A 16,414-nucleotide genomic window follows, 5' to 3' on the forward strand; every position below is an offset into this window, starting at 1 on the left:
TTAAATTATTAAAACAAAAAAAAGCATATATAAAATTTGTGAATATATTAGTGAATGCTAAAATTTAAATAAAAAACATTAAATATTGCAGAAAAGCAATGTTTATTATAGTTCATGTTAACTAATGTGGTTAACTAAGGAACCTTATTGTAAAGTGTTACCGATATTTTATATATATCTGTGTGTGTGTGTGTGTGTGTGTGTGTGTGTGTGTGTGTGTGTCTGTGTGTGTGTGTGTGTGTGTGTGTCTGTGTGTGTGTGTGTGTGTGTGTGTGTGTGTGTGTGTGTGTGTGTGTGTGTGTGTGTGTGTGTGTGTGTGTGTGTGTGTGTGTGTGTGTGTGTGTCTGTGTGTGTGTGTGTGTGTGTGTGTTAAAAGCAACAGCGTTCTCTCTGCTATTTGACAATATATGCCGCACTGCTTAATTTGAAAACACGATACACTTTGCACGGCCTGTTATGAAAGAAATACGGTAACATAAGACAGAAAATGACATTATGGCAGCACACGTACGAGTGTGTCTCACACACAGCAGGGAACATGAACGCTAAACGTCTCTTCATGTGCTTTTACCGCAGTACAGCATCCATATGTTGGACTCTGACCTGAAATCTCTTGGTTTTTGTGGTTGCTTCTGAAAGTATAGATCCATTTACGACGTTTCTCATATTATGTGCTTTTTTTTTTTTCTTTCTCAGAAGCAGTTGACAAGCAAAGCCATACAGTAAAACTGCCTGGACGCCCCACGTTTATGTTTTATTCATATTGCGGCGGGTGTTTCTGCCAGTGTTGAATTGGCAGATAGATCATTATTGAACAATTGCGAACCAGAACCGCCGTTCCGTGCTGTGACACACATTACGGGGAATATCTCAGTCATATAATCTTAATGAAACATACGGTGATGGAGATAGAAAGATGCCATTTCATTGTGCAATCGCGTGCGCGTTATTGTTTGTGCATGGCTCTAAAGCAAGCAAAACCTTGATGTTTCATTGCAACAAAAAAAAGCACCAGGAAGGAGGTAGCAGGAATGAAAACTTAGTATTGTAATTTAAAACAATGAGATTAAAGACTTTCTACGTTTCTCCGTTTGCAAAAGACGCCAACTTCAAGCCATGCACTCAGAAGTCGTCTTACTTGTCCGTCTTTAATCGATTGCATGCTGAAAAGAGTCTCTGTTGAACAACGATCGGCGAGGCGTTTTAGAGAATATATATATATTTTATGTATCGTGCATTATAAAGGTAGTTTTAATGCATTAATTATGTCTTGTAATGCATCGCGTGAGCTCATGAATAACTGTAACCATCGCATTATAATGCAGCATAAAGCATTTGAACTTTTTTTGCATTACGACTTGTGACTTAAGACTCCGTGTTACAGACAGGTGTGTAACCAGACATTTTTTTTTACGTTGAAATGTGCGCATTGTCTAAAACCCGGGCCTTTACATTAGGTCTGACGTTGCGGTGGACATCGGGACCGAGCAGTCAAACAGTTTATGACCTGCGACATGGAAACTTTCCACTTCTGCGGTCGAAGCTTTCGCGGTGCAACGTGCGCCGAACAGACTCTGACAGGAGCTTTCTTCTCTGGTTCTTGTCATTTTCTCCTCCTTTGATGTCACACATGTAACGTATGCGCTATGGTTTCCATGTCAACATTTTTAGCTAACAAGACCACATGTGTTACTGGTCTGGTGTTCTTTAACAGGGGAGGTTAGTTTAAGTCTTTTTCCTCTACCTTTCTCTCTGACTGGTCTTTTGTTAGAGAGAGAGAGAGAGAGAGAGAGAGAGAGAGAGAGAGAACGAGCTCAGGAAACGTGGGCGGATTTGACAAGAAAAGAGTTTCAGTTTCTGCCTTTTATAAGAGCTTTGCTTTTTTCTTTTCATGCCTTTTTTCATTTTCACTTTTTTTTGGTTCAGCAAAAGTTTTAGAAAAGAGGACTTGGTAACCCTAGGAAAGACAACTGTGTGCAACTAGGCCGTCGTCGGATTAATCACTAAAACATACATGCTTTCAACCCACCAAAAAAAAAAAGGAAAATTAAAATTCCTTTTTTTTGGTTAAAATGTACTAAATTTTAATAAAAATGCAAAATGCAAAAAAAGCTAAATATAGAAGTGTATTGTATTTCTTTAGATTTTTTAATGAAATATGAGCTGCGTGCGTTCTTGACGTTTTTCTGTGAGAGGGGGATTAAATGATAAAAAAAAAAAAGCTTTGTAAAATAAAATGTTGCAGGAAAGAGTACATGTATGAGACAACTGTGTGCAACTAAAACAGTTTTATTATTAAATTAATCACAAAAAATATATATTAAATGTCCAGACCATGATGCATAAATTTTCTTAAATTCAGATGAAAAAAGCACATTATAGCATACAAAGTATCTGCTCCTAATAGCCCTTAAAGAGGTGTTTGTTGATTTATTTATCTATTTATTAAAATGTAGTTGTGTGCTTGTTTAATTCATTATTTTTCTTATAGTTAAATTATTTATTTTTATTTGTTTAATTTATTTTTCTAATTATTTTATTCGTTTTATATTCCTCATTACATGTTCAGTCATTCAGTTAAAGCATGCATGTGCAAGGATCTGGACACGTTAAGTTATGGGATAAAATTATTTCATATTTCATATTTCATCTCAAATTCAAAAATGAACGCTGTTTTAAAAAAAAAAAATTTATTTTTTTTTTATTAAACACTTGCATCCAAAATGCGCTCGACTGACACGAAAAATAAATTTTTAAAAATAAAATACCGGTCCTTAAAAGCTTGTAATAAATCATTTAATGGATTTTGGGGTGATGCGAGCTACAAATACGTGGTCGAAATACGGCATAAAAATGCAAGTGAAGTGAACTTGACATACAGTGCGAAATATAATTAGCGTTATTGGAAGGAAATACAGACGGAGCGTGAGATGCTGGATGCTGTGGGTGTGTTTCTTCTCATCAGTCAGGAGCTCCACCTGAGTTTACTGTAACAGCGCGTACGTGTCCAGATCGCGCGGCTGATAGCGGCGTGTGAACGTGCAGAAAGCTTTTTCTTTTCTCGTGGCTCTGCTGGCTTCAGCTTCCCACGTCCAGCAGAGAAACCTCTCCGACCCTTCGCCGGTCGCTCGAGCCCCGGAGACCGGGTCAAAACGTGCCCAAACACCTTCAGAGGTCAAACAGGTCAGCTTCCTGCAGAAGGTTTCCACCTGAAGAATCTCACGCTGACAAAACGTGAGAAACGAAGGTTCAGCGAAGCAAAGTTTTGCTTCTTTTGGACGGTTTCAAGAACGATTCAGTGCATTTCCACATGCATATTTCAAAAAACATGCTAAATAGTACAGTAAAGTGGATTCATGATGTATTTTATTAAAAAAAATTACAGCACACCCAACTTCTGGTGTCTGTAGGATTTTCAGATTTACCTAAAACCATGAAAATAGAGCGCTTGGAATAAATCAAAATTAAGTGAAATAAAATGACTGTATTTAAAAGACAGCAGTTTGTATTAAATGTAAATCGTACTGACATAAAGCATGCAAACTAATAAACTATTAATTCATTACAAGCTGAAGTTTTGGTTGGCAGACAATCGATGTATGGAAGAAAAACTATTTCAAATCTTCAACAATCTGCAAAAAATATACGCATAAAAATGCATTTACACAAATTAAATTCAGCAAATGTACAATCTAAACAAAATCCGTAAAATTTACGGTAAAAAAAAAAAAAAAGGGAGCTACGGTTGCCGGAATTCTACCGTAAGAAATACGGTTACAACGTTTTTGGTTTTGCGGTTTTAAGTTAAATTTACAGTTAAATACCGTAATTTCATTAACTCATATAATGTTAATTTAGCAACCTATTAAAGTACTGAAATCTGTTTTGTACGCTGATAACCAACAGAAGCAAGCGGTGATGAGAAAGTCACGTGACGAACCAAAGCCCATCACAAACAGCTTTTTAGACATATATAGATATATAGATATATAGAAGGTGCTCAGTGTCGTTCACACAAACACTAAACACCATCATTAAACCGAAATATGCAATAAACATTAATTTAACAACGTTACTTGTTAAATACAGCCCTAATAGACAGGGAATTCTGGGAACATCAATTTATTATTTATTTATAAATTTTACAGGAGTTTATGGTTAACCATTTTTATTTTGTTACATTTTGGCCATTTTTTGCGTATTTTAAAATATATTAAAATAGACATCAAAATATAAAATATACAAAGAGTTAATTTCACAAGAGATATCTCAGTTTTTCATTAAAAAAAAAAAAAAAAAAATTGTTGTTGTTTGTTTTGGGGGCTTTTTCCATTGTGCAATTAATGGAAATTGTCCAATTTTCCAATTAATCTCAATTAAACTGCATTTGGGTTATTTTTCGATTATGTTATAAAAAAAAAAACTAACTAAAATACAGCTAACTAACACAATAAAAGCATGATAACATCATAAAAAATGTGATGTTTAAAAAATAAAAAAATGCATTGCCTGTTTTTGCGAATAAACTCTTCGTATGTTCTTTTCTTTTCACTTTGTTTTTAGGATTAAGAAACTTCATAAGCTCGAAAGATTCATAAGCAACGACACAGACAATTATTTCCAGGTTTTTCCGATTTTTATTACCAGAAGATCCTGGAATGGTGATCCTCGAATCCGGACCTCGAGATCCATTTTCCTGAGTTTTGCTTTAACCCTAATCAAACACACCTGAGCATGCTGATCAGCGTCTTCAGGAGCATTAGAAAATCACAGGCAGGTGAGTTTTATCAGGGCTGTAGTGCATTGGACCTCCAGGGTAAGATTTGAGGAACCCTGATCTATAGCTTTAATTGAGAACAGAGGGTTTGTTTAATTTTGTGCTGTGGCTTTAAAACCTCAGAGCTCGTCTGAGTGTGAATGTCTTATTAATACACACAGACACACACACACACACACAGAGAAATAAATGAAATCCTAATCTAATTTAATTAGGGTCCTTAAAGGAAAAAAACCTGCGTGCTCCGCTTTATTGAGCTGTTTCAAACAATGTGATAATTCGATAAATGAGGGAATGTTTCTTGCTGTCACACGGCTCATTTGCGTTATCTTTAATTCAGGTGTGAGTGTCACAGAAACAGCACTCAGAGGAACAACAAACCTGATTAAATAAATTACAACACACACACACACACACACACTCCGTGACCGGAGATGTTCACAATGCTTTTTGCACCAGAGATCCAGTATGTTTAAACATGTGCACATGCACTTATTTTCAGTGTAAGTGAACACTCGTGTGTTTTTCCTCCACGAAATCATTAAATATTTAACACGCTCAAAGCGTCTGCTGATGAGTGCATGCAATCTCTGATGATTGTACATTTAGCACAAAACATCTTGTTGCATGTTTCAGTGCATTTCGACTAAGTACTGTGTACTAGAAAAACATAGTATGCAAAAAAACAGAGATATTTTGAGTTTTTAGCTCTTAATCCATGACTCCACGTGCCATTTAAAATGTATTTTATTTTTTTAATTTAAAGTAAAAATATTTAAAGCAATCTTTTCTGACTAAACTATATTTGGGGTCTCCCAAGGTAAACAGGAGCTAGGTGACAGGCCAGACAAAGACAGACGCTTTATGGATAAAAACAATCAAAGGGCCGTGACGTCGCCCGTTAAGGCACAGTCGGGCCCCACCCTGGAGCCAGGCCTGGGGTTGGGGCTCACATGTGAGTGACTGGGGGCTGGGTCCACTTCCCGTGCACCTCAGGCTCTGGAAACCAACTCCTCGATAGGGTCTGGACTCTCCACTACTCTGGAGGGGTGTGGGTTTGCTCATAGCCCCCCAGCTTAGGCACCATGTGTTGGAGTCCTTCGGGTCAAGTGAAGGTCCTTTGGGTCAAGGATGTTTCTTGTACTGTAATATCATACTGTAATTTGTGCCTATGGGCCAAATGGTACCCGGAGTACCTGGACTTCTTGGGGTTTCTTGGAGGGGTGCTGGAAAATGCTACTGGGGGGCTTCATAGTGACACCTGGACAGCCGTGATTGGGAGGAATGACCCTCCTGATCTGAACCCAAGTTGTTGGACTTCTGGTGGTGAGTTGGATCCGTTGGCGGGGGAAGGAAGCTGGACAGACTCGGCAGGCCCAAACGTACTGCGAGGGTCTGTTGGGGACATTTGGCAGAGCCCCCTGGCAGAGAGGTCTTCAACTCCCACTTCCAGCAGAGCTTTGACCCGATCCTAAGGGAGGTTGGAGACATGGAGTCAGAGTGGACTGTTTTCCACCTCCGTTGTCGGAGCTGTGGCCGTAAAGTCTCCGGTCCATGACATGGCCACCGGAAATAAGGGATACCGCCAAGCTAAAGGAGTCCTATCGGCTCAGAGGTGGACTCGACCATCACCCGGACTGAAGTTGCAGAGGTAGTGAAGAAACGGGGGTGAATGAGATCCATCCTGAGTACTTCAAGTCTCTGGATGTTTTGGGGCTGTCTTGCAAGCCTTTGTAAAATCGCGTGGAGGATGGGGTGGTGGTCCCTCTTTTTAAGAAAGGCGACCGGAGGGTGTGTTCCAACTACAGGGGGATCACGCTCATCAGCCTCCCGGGGAAAGTCTTCGGATCCTGGAGGAACAATGCAGCTTTCATCCTGGTCGTGGAACACTGGACCGGCTCTATACGCTCTTCAGGGTGCCGGAGGGTTCATGGGAGCTTGCTCAACCAGTTTACATGAGCTTTGTGGATTTGGAAAGACATTCGACCGGTGCCCTGTTGGGGGTGTTCTGGGAGTATGGGGTCCCTACATCATATTAACCAGAGCAGGAGCTTGATTCGCATTGCCGGAAGTAAGTCGGACTTGTTTCGGTGCGTGTTGGACTCCTGCAGGGCTGCCCTTTGTTACCCGGTCCTGTTCATTATCTTTATGGACAGGATTTCTAGGGGACCGGAGCAGATCCGGTTTGAGCGCTGGAGCGGTTTGCGGCTGGGATGGGAATCAGCACCTCGAGTCCGAGGCCAGGGTTCTCCGTCGGGTTTGTGGAGAGCTCCTGCCCCAGGTGGAGGAGCTGAAGTATCTGGGGGTCTTGTTTACGAGATCGGTGCAGCTTCTGCAGTAATGTGGTCAAAGCACCGGTCTTTTGTATGTTTCAAAATTAATTTAAAATGTAAAATATATAGAGATATTTTTGCTACATCCAACTTTAAGTTCCTTAAAAATAAACTTAACTGAAATAAAACATAAATATATATTAGTTTAACTTGATAAATAGAACTAAAATAAAATGTACCAAAACTATATAGACGAAAACTAAAAAGTAAATAAATTATATATAATACTAAAGGTGTATATATATATATATATATATATATATATATATATATATATATATATATATATATTTTTTTTTTTTTTTTTATTGAACTTTTTTAAAATTCCTTTTAATCTTTTATAACTTTAGCAAATAAAGAGGCTGAGTGTTTTGTGTTGTTCTTGTCTCTTTGCATGTTTTTGAACAAACACGCACGTGTGCACGCGCACACACACACACACACACACACGCACACACACACACAGATACATACATGAAAACTCTTGTATAAGCAAATCACACGGTCACAAACATCTCAACAAACATCTCGAGAGTTCAGCTGAGTTTCTAACTCTGAGTTTAAAGAGAAAATCTATATATGAACCTCCTCACATCAAGACGAGAGAGAGAGAGAGAGAAGAGAGAGAGAGAGAGAGAGAGAGAAAATGAGACGAGAGAAGGTGAAACAGAGAGAAGGAGATGAAGGAAGTATTTTTGGAAGCTTGATGCAAACCAGCCGCTCTAATACAACCTTACTGCTCTCTCTCTCTCTCTCTCTCTCTCTCTCTCTCTCTCTCTCTCTCTCTCTCTCTCTCTCTCTCTCTCTCTGTCTCTCTCTCTCTCTCTGTCTCTCTCTCTCTCTCTCTCTCTCTCTCTCTCTCTCTCTCTCTCTCTCTCTCTCTGTCTCTCTCTCTCTCTCTCTCTCTCTCTATGTCTCTCTCTCTCTCTCTTTCTCTTTCTCTCTCGGCCTCTGAAACAAGAAATTCCAATCTTTCTGTTTCTGTGTTACTCAGAATTCCGTTCACAGCCTCTCTCTCCCTCCACTTATAACAGCCTACTTTAAAATTCATAACTACATTTGCCCGAATAAAAGCAGCTAAGATGGAATATTTCCAGGAAGCTTACTTGAGCAAAAATACAATTGGCCCTGGCATATTTAATAACCCTAACCTGCCTCTTTAGTACAGAGAGTCATAATAACAATCATAAAAAAGAGAGGAGGAAAAAAAAAAAAAAAGAGTCAAACCATGTCTTAGCATGAAATGACTACCCATAATTCCAGCCTGCGGCAAACGCAGAGGGGTGGAGGAGAGAACGAGAAACAGCTCCTGTTAAAACTGTTTGCCGTCTTTTTACAAGAAAGAGCCAATGTTACGACTGACCAGCTTTAAAGGAATAATTTAACCAATGATGAGGCTTCTGCCGTCTTTTATTTACTCTGGTGTCGCTTTAAACCTGCTCGGCTTTCTTAATTCTGTGGAGGGAGATGTTTTGCAGAATGCCCATGCTGCGCTTTCATATTCACATTCATGTCATAAAAATGCATTTTTTGTTTTAGCACCATTTATATACTACTCTCGAATTTTTTTACATTTTATTTTATAGCTTCTTTGTACATTTTTGCTGTACATTAAATGCATAGCTTTCCCACTAACTATCTGTGATGTGGCTTTATTATTTTTATCCATTAATGTTTTTTAATTTTTATATTCAATTTTAATATAGGCTATTATGTAATTATTCAATTTATTTAGTTCTTTATATTTGATTTTATTTAATATTTAATTACCTTATATTTAATTTTAGTACTTAACATTTCTAATTTTAATATTTTTATTATTATTATATATGTATATATTTTATTTTATTATAATTTTATTTTAGAGCTTATATATATATATATATATATATATATATATATATATATATATATATATATATATATTTATTTTAAATAAATACTAAATTAATAAAAAAAAAAAAAAAATATATATATATATATATATATATATATATATATATATATATATATATATATATATGATTATGATTATGATTTATTTTAAGTTTATTTCTATTTAGTTTTTATTTGTCTGTTTGTTTTGTTTAACAATAACAATACTGAAAGTAAACCATCATCACATGATTTCTGAGCTATACATTTTGTTGAGAAACCATAATCAGGTTGCTGTTGTTTTTTTTGGCTTGAAAGATTTGCTATAGCCCTAAAAACAATCTTTCGTATCTGCATTGTTCATGAAAACAGGTCACATGACGTGATAACCGATGTGAAAGCAGCTCAAAATGTCTCAGACAGCCATGTCTAAACGTCTACATGAACGCACATATCAGAAACCACGGCTGAGGCATGATTTTCATTAAATAAATGACATAAAGCTAAATATTATGACATACCATGAGTCACGTTTTTGTATTGTTTAACACTTGTTTTTCTGAATGGAAACGAGCCGTTCTGTTAAACAAAAAAAGTCACAAAGGTTCAGAGGGATTAAATAATGTGACTGAATAATGAGTCACTTCTTTCTTTTTATGTCTGAAATATTCCTTCGGTAGTCGAGTGAGGTTTATTGGCTCTGATTGTGGATCATAATGGAGCTCTGGGAGGTTTTGGACAATGCCATGGGCCGCTCTCGCGCTTTCCTTCCCTCCTGATTCTCATTGTGTGTGTGTGTGTGTTTGTACATGAGCGAGCATTGTGGGATGTCCTGAGTTGAATTAGGTCACCTCTTCAATCTGGGCTCTGCTGCTCTCCACCCCCCACAAACTCAGAAACACAGAGACACAGCGCCCCCTGCTGGACCTGCAGCTCACCTCCCACCGCTTCAGTTCAATCATAAGATCCATAGCTAATGAACTAATTAAATGCAACACATTTGTGTAACATTTTGGTGATACACAATAAATAAAAAATAAATAAATTATTTACTAAGAATTTATTATTATTATAAATTTATATTATAAATGTAACTCATTTAGTATCCATTATTACATCAATTTAAATGTGAAAATAAATTCTAAATTTAAAATTATAAATATTAAAATAATCACGTATAAAAGATGAAATGTACTGTTGCATTGATTAATATTATTATTTTATTTAGAACTTAAATATATATATATATATATATATATATATATATATATATTTAATATATAAATTGTGTATATATAACTATATTTATTTTAAATAAATATTAAATTAAAGACGTATTAAATTAAATTATAAGATCAATAGCCCATTAACTAATTAAATGCAACGCATTCTATAAATATTTACTGACAAATAAATGTAATTCATTTAGTATCCATTATTATATAAATTTAAATTGGAAAATAAATTCTACATTTAAAATGATAAGTATTAAAATAATCATGTATAAAAGGTGAATTACATTAATTAATATTATTATTTTAATTTGGATAAAATCATTATTTTAATATATATTTATTTATTTATTGATTATATATATATATATATATATATATATATATATATATATATATATATATATATATATATATATATATATATAAATTAAAATTTGAAAATAAATTCTACATTTAAAATTAAATTATTTTAAAATATACACTAGCCCTTTTTTAAATGTCGAAATGAACAAGAAGTGATCATGCCCGCTGAAAAGAGCAGTGTTGTGGTCACCAGCAGCTTCTTAACTAGTTTAACCAGCTCTTTTACAAAGAACAGATTATGAAAACCACCTCAAAAAATGCAAATAAACAAATATAAGACTGGAATAGTTTTTTGAAATATAGAGAAGTGATTGAAAGCGAAGGTCATGGGGTTTATTTCAATGAAGCGTTGCATGCATGTGCGCCTAAACGCAGTATTAATAGACATTAACAGATAAAAGCGTGTGTCTACAGGATCATAATCATCCTGAATGAGTGATAATGAGCCGCAGGTAAATGAGTGAAGCACCTGTTAGAACCAACAACAGAACCATCTGTCGAAGAAGAACAGATCTATCCACACAAACGAATCAAACTCAACTTCAGGAGTGTGCCTTCACGCTTTGACCATTTAGGCCTTTTTACATTGGATTATATCAAAAAATCAGGTCCTGAAATGACTAAAATAATCATGAATGTTAAAACATCATTATTCATTTTCTGAGTAATTATTGAATGTGTCAAAAGCGACTCTTTTGTTGGCCTCCTCTCTGTAAACGGTCTGATTGTGTTAATTCAGTCATTTTCTTTGTGTATATATGTTCTAGTTTGCTCGTTTAGTTTGTCTGCCTGTAGAATCAGTTACTGGTTTGTCGTCGAGCGCTGAACCCCACCGTGACAGGAACTTTCTTTTACTTGTCTTTATGCTGTAGTTTTCTCCTTTAAAAGTTGCATGAAAATATCGCGTCATGCATCAGCTTTGTCAAAAAAAGAAGTGGGCTAAATAAAAATTATTAAATTAAATTTTTATAATTATGAAATTAAATTATTATTTTTTAATTTGTATTTTATTTAATTTTTTTAATAATATTAGATTTTTAAAAAAAAAAAAAATTGTATAAATTTAAATTAAAATGATTTCCAAATTGTACAAACTATATTCTCTCTCTCTATTATTTATATATATATATATATATATATATATATATATATATATATATATATATATATATATATATATATAATGGCTTTAGTAATTATAAATAAAAATAACCCATATCATCTCATTAACAAATCTCTGTATAAAATTCACTTTCATTGAAATAGATTTATCTCAACCTCACACTTCTTCACACATGAACAGAAGCATCATTCAGTGAATCAGTGATTCGTTTGATTCATCAGATGTTCTTAATGTTCTGTCTCCTCTTTTCCTTCTGAGTGCCTTTCAGTTTTTTATCTAATCTAAACATATTCACTGCGTCTCTCTCTCTCTCTCTCTCTCTCTCTCTCTCTCTCTCTCTCTCTCTCTCTCTCTCTCTCTCTCTCTCTCTCTCTCTCTCTCTCTCTCTCTCTCTCTCTCTCTCTCTCTCTCTCTCTCTCTCTCTCTCTCTCTCTCTCTCTCTCTCTCTCTCTCTCTCTCTCTCTCTCTCTCTCTCTCTCTCTCTCTCTCTCTCTCTCTCTCTCTCTCTCTCTCTCTCTCTGTCTCTCTCTCTCTCTCTCTCTCTCTCTCTCTCTCTCTCTCTCTCTCTCTCTCTCTCTCTCTCTCTCTCTCTCTCTCTCTCTCTCTCTCTCTCTCTCTCTCTCTCTCTCTCTCTCTCTCTCTCTCTCATGTAAAAAGCTCAATGGCACTTTTTCCATCTAAATGATGAACACAGTGGCCTGCTGCCAATCTCTGTTGCCGTGGCGACGGTTGCCGGGTAAAGGTGTGTTTACGGGAAGAGAATGTTGCTTGGTTTTGAGTGAAGCTTGATTAATTGCTCTGATAACGCCGAGTTATTTCCCATCAATATTGTCCAGCACATGCACATATAAGCAGCGCTCTTTATTTCTCTCACTTACCGCTCAGAAATACAATTCTGTTCCATGTTCTTTGGGTTATTTTCAAAAGCTAACCACAGGCACGGAGTCAGATCTGATTTAACCTGCATGAAGTCAATAGGGAGAATAAATACATATTTCATATATATGTCCCTGAACTTTCATCACATGATAGAAATGACTCTCTTTAGCGTGTTATGCAAAAGGAATCATTCATTTTAAGATGAGTTTTTATTAATAGTTTTTGATATTGATATATCTAATTCTACCTAAAAATTCTTCTTTTGTACGTTCTATGTATTTTCAGAGAGTAGTACTGAGTAAGTGCTGAATTTGTCCTGGTCTTGAATTTCTTTTCATACCTTTTATGCTGTGCCAATTTTCCTTTTCAAAATAAAAGTTCCCAAAAAAAATATATAGCATATCAAATTGACTATAATCTATTAATCAAATTAATTTATACATATATATATATATATATATATATATATATATATATATATATATATTTATTTTTTTTTTTTTTTTTTAATTTATGATTAGATATTTCAGACAATAAATTCAAATTAGAATTCCAGAATTCCATTTTAGTTTTATTAATTTTAACATTAATTTTTATAAATCTTTTTAATAATTTGTAAAATTTTTCATGCTTTATGTTTACTGGAAGAAGAAAGTTTTTTGAACTCTCTTTAATTAAAAAAAAAAAAAAAAACAGTTCTGTTTCTTTAGTTACACTTTTATAAATGTGCAAGTTTTGTTTTCTGAAAAGCATTAACGTTAAGCACATGTTTTTGCCCATGTATGACTGAAAGTCCTTCCCCAGCCTCTTGGCCCCGGGCCCCAGGAAATGACCCCATAAAACTCGAGTCAACAGTTATATTTATTGCAATTGTATATACAAACAACCCTAAAAGGCACTCTTTTGTTTAAATAAGGATATAATATGATTTTGCATCCGATAGCTAACATGGTTTGACTACAGTTTAGTTTGAATTATAATATATTAAAATTTAGTAGAGTTTAAAAAAGGCCACATGAAGGATATTTTCCAGCTGTAAAAGTCCCTTACAAAAAAAAAAAAAAAAAAAAAAAAGCAGAAGAACTGAAAGGACAGCTGAGTCCGAAGGAGGTACAAAACAAAGAAAAATAACCAAACAAGATGATATTGCATAAAAGAGGCTGTGTTTGCAATGAGCTCCTGCGTACTGCGTGCAGCGAGAAACGTTATCATGAATTTTTGATGCAAGCATGTGAAAAAAAATGGCACTTTCACGCATTAACGGATATTATTTGTGGTGCATTTATCTGGATACGGCAGATCAGGTGCATTGCATTGTGGGATAGAGTATGCAGCGCAAGTAAAAATAATGATTAAAAATGATCTCAGCACTGGAAATGATCCAGTTCATTGATTTGACCAATTTAATTCGTTATTGTTTAATTTAATTATATTTATTTGACTGCTTTATGCTTATTTTTAGCTATTTGTTTTGGCTGGCTAATCTAGTGCGCGGTACGTCATTGAAAACACAGCCAGAGATCTGCTAGTAATGCTCTTTATGTGCATTAGAGGTCAGTATAAGACAAACATAGAGTTGCACGGGGTTTTCGGCTCAAACCACTTCTAGTGAAGGTCTAGAGAGAGCTCTCTTCACAAATACAGAGCTCAAAAGTGTACAAGAAAGAAACCATGCTTCCCTTACAAAACAAAAACCATGGCATATAAAATACGAATATGGCAAAGCACTAGCATATGTTTAGTAAGGGTTTGGCCGGTTCGTTCTCTCTTTTGGCAAATGCATAGATTCGTAGCCTTTCCGGAAGACGACGTGTCTTAAGAGGTTATAGCTGGAGTCAGATCGGAAAGAGCCGTTATTCGTCACCGCAGGATGTCGAAGCCCTTTTCGCAATCAGAGCGCTCTCTGTTCCCAAACCTAGCGAGCTGCCTTCTTAGACAGCGCTTGTAAGGCACCGCAGGGAGCGCTGTCACTATGTTAAAGGCAATCCCAGAATGCATTGCAACGAGATCGGGGGGGAAAAATCGATATGCTGTAAGATATATTATTATGCATCATTAATTAAACGCTGAAAAGAGTAAGACTATAATAATTAAATGCATTATTATTTAACGTATTTTGATTTATTATTTTGAAATGCATTTATTTTTATCGTATTGTTTTATTTTGTTCGACTATTTTATGCATATTTTCACACGTAACACTGCAGCATTGTGTTAGTGTCTCAAATCACTTCAGACTTAGATGCTCCCTTGGTAGACAGCTGCCCGTGTAGGTTCCGGAACAGGGTTCAAGCTCTCGTTTTCTTTCTTTCTTTCGCACGGTTACGCGGTTACGTTTTAAACATTCATGAAGTTTATCTGCGATACAAACCAATAAAATGATAACGAATAAAAGGTCAGCGTTGCGAGGAGCACACAGTGAGCGGCTGACAGTCTGTGAGGGAAGGTTTGGCTTGATGTCCAGTGGTCCACCGGTCACTTCCGTCGTCATGGCGCCTGTCCCGTGTAGGCGTCGTCATGCCAACAGCCCCAGTCGCTTGACCTTGGCCGACAGGAAAGAGTGAATGATGAAGACGATGGTTTTAGGGCACGAGTGGAGGTCCAGTTGCTGAAAAAACAAAAATAAGAATGACATGAGATCTCATTAACGCTGCAAATGTTTCCCTCAGATGCCACCGAGAGCTCATTTTATGTATTGGTTGGAGGCTCCGATTTTTCTGAGACCATTAAAAACATTATTGTTCATTTTAAAGCCAAAGTAAAATAAAAAAGTATTACATAAAAAACCTAAACTACACGGCAATAGCATATATATGTGTGTATATGTGTATATATAACTGATATTAGTATATTTTAAGCACTCGAATTAATAAGTAGTGATAAATAAAACTAAAACAATAATAACTTTCTAGTAAATTATGATAAAAATGACTGAACTGTAAATTGTATAAAATTTAAAATATCATCAAAAATGTAATCTTTAATAAAAAAGTAAATAAAAAAATAAAACAAGCTGAAAATATAAATTGTAACCATATTTACTTTAAATACAAATTATACATAAATTAAATCTAAATAAAAAAATATCTATCATTTTTATATATATATATATATATATATATATATATATATATATATATATATATATATATATATATAATTTACTAATATTATACACATATATATATATATATATATATATATATATATTTTTTTTTTTTTTTTTTTTTTTAATCTGACAAGTTTGAGTTGAAGCACTATAATTACTAACTGGAAAAAATAAAGTAGTTATTTAGCAAATAGATGCATTAAAAAGTAATATAAATGACAAAACTAAATAAAACAAAAACTGAAAACATAAATAAAATTTGTAACATTATAATTCACGTAACAAAAATCTCAGACGTTCTCTTGGCCTCATTATGTGCCTGTTTTCTCCTGAGTAAAGGATCCCAGTAACCTCACTCCCATCAAACCCTGAAAGAAAGTAAAGCGAGTGCGCGTCTCTCACAATCTCAGCTTCTGGGCCTCCGAAGTCGAGGAACATCATGCGTACGCCGTCGTCCGAGGACATGCGCAGACGCTCGAAGGGCTGCTGGAGGAGGACGCTCTTCCTGACCCCAGACTCCTCCGTGAACAGAGAGAAGCCCTTGTCGATGTGAACGCTCAACATGCAGGCCTTTCCGTTCCAGCTGCACGCTGCGCAAAACACCACACACGTCAGTGACGTACATGTCTACTAATACACGTGTACCAGCTCTCTGAGGAGGTTTAAGGTTAGCAGGCATGTACTCTCAAAGCTCCTGATAGTCAGTGTGATGTGGACCCA

General features: G+C 35.5%; 1 protein-coding gene across 1 annotated transcript in view; it reads right to left on the reverse strand.

Annotated features, from left to right (window-relative positions):
• Nucleotides 1-13,428: 13,428 nt before the first annotated feature.
• Nucleotides 13,429-16,414, reverse strand: part of snta1 (syntrophin, alpha 1) — a 25,798-nt gene continuing 22,812 nt past the window's right edge. Inside the window, exons 7-8 of the mRNA XM_043232157.1 lie at nucleotides 16,097-16,284; nucleotides 13,429-15,193 (exon numbers count right to left, since the gene is read on the reverse strand). Coding sequence (XP_043088092.1) covers nucleotides 15,101-15,193; nucleotides 16,097-16,284 — 281 coding nt within the window. The 3' untranslated portion in view covers nucleotides 13,429-15,100. The remainder of the gene's footprint in view (nucleotides 15,194-16,096; nucleotides 16,285-16,414) is intronic.

The sequence above is a fragment of the Puntigrus tetrazona genome, unplaced genomic scaffold (genome assembly GCF_018831695.1).
Source record: "Puntigrus tetrazona isolate hp1 unplaced genomic scaffold, ASM1883169v1 S000000513, whole genome shotgun sequence".
In the NCBI taxonomy this organism is placed as follows: Eukaryota; Metazoa; Chordata; class Actinopteri; order Cypriniformes; family Cyprinidae; genus Puntigrus; species Puntigrus tetrazona.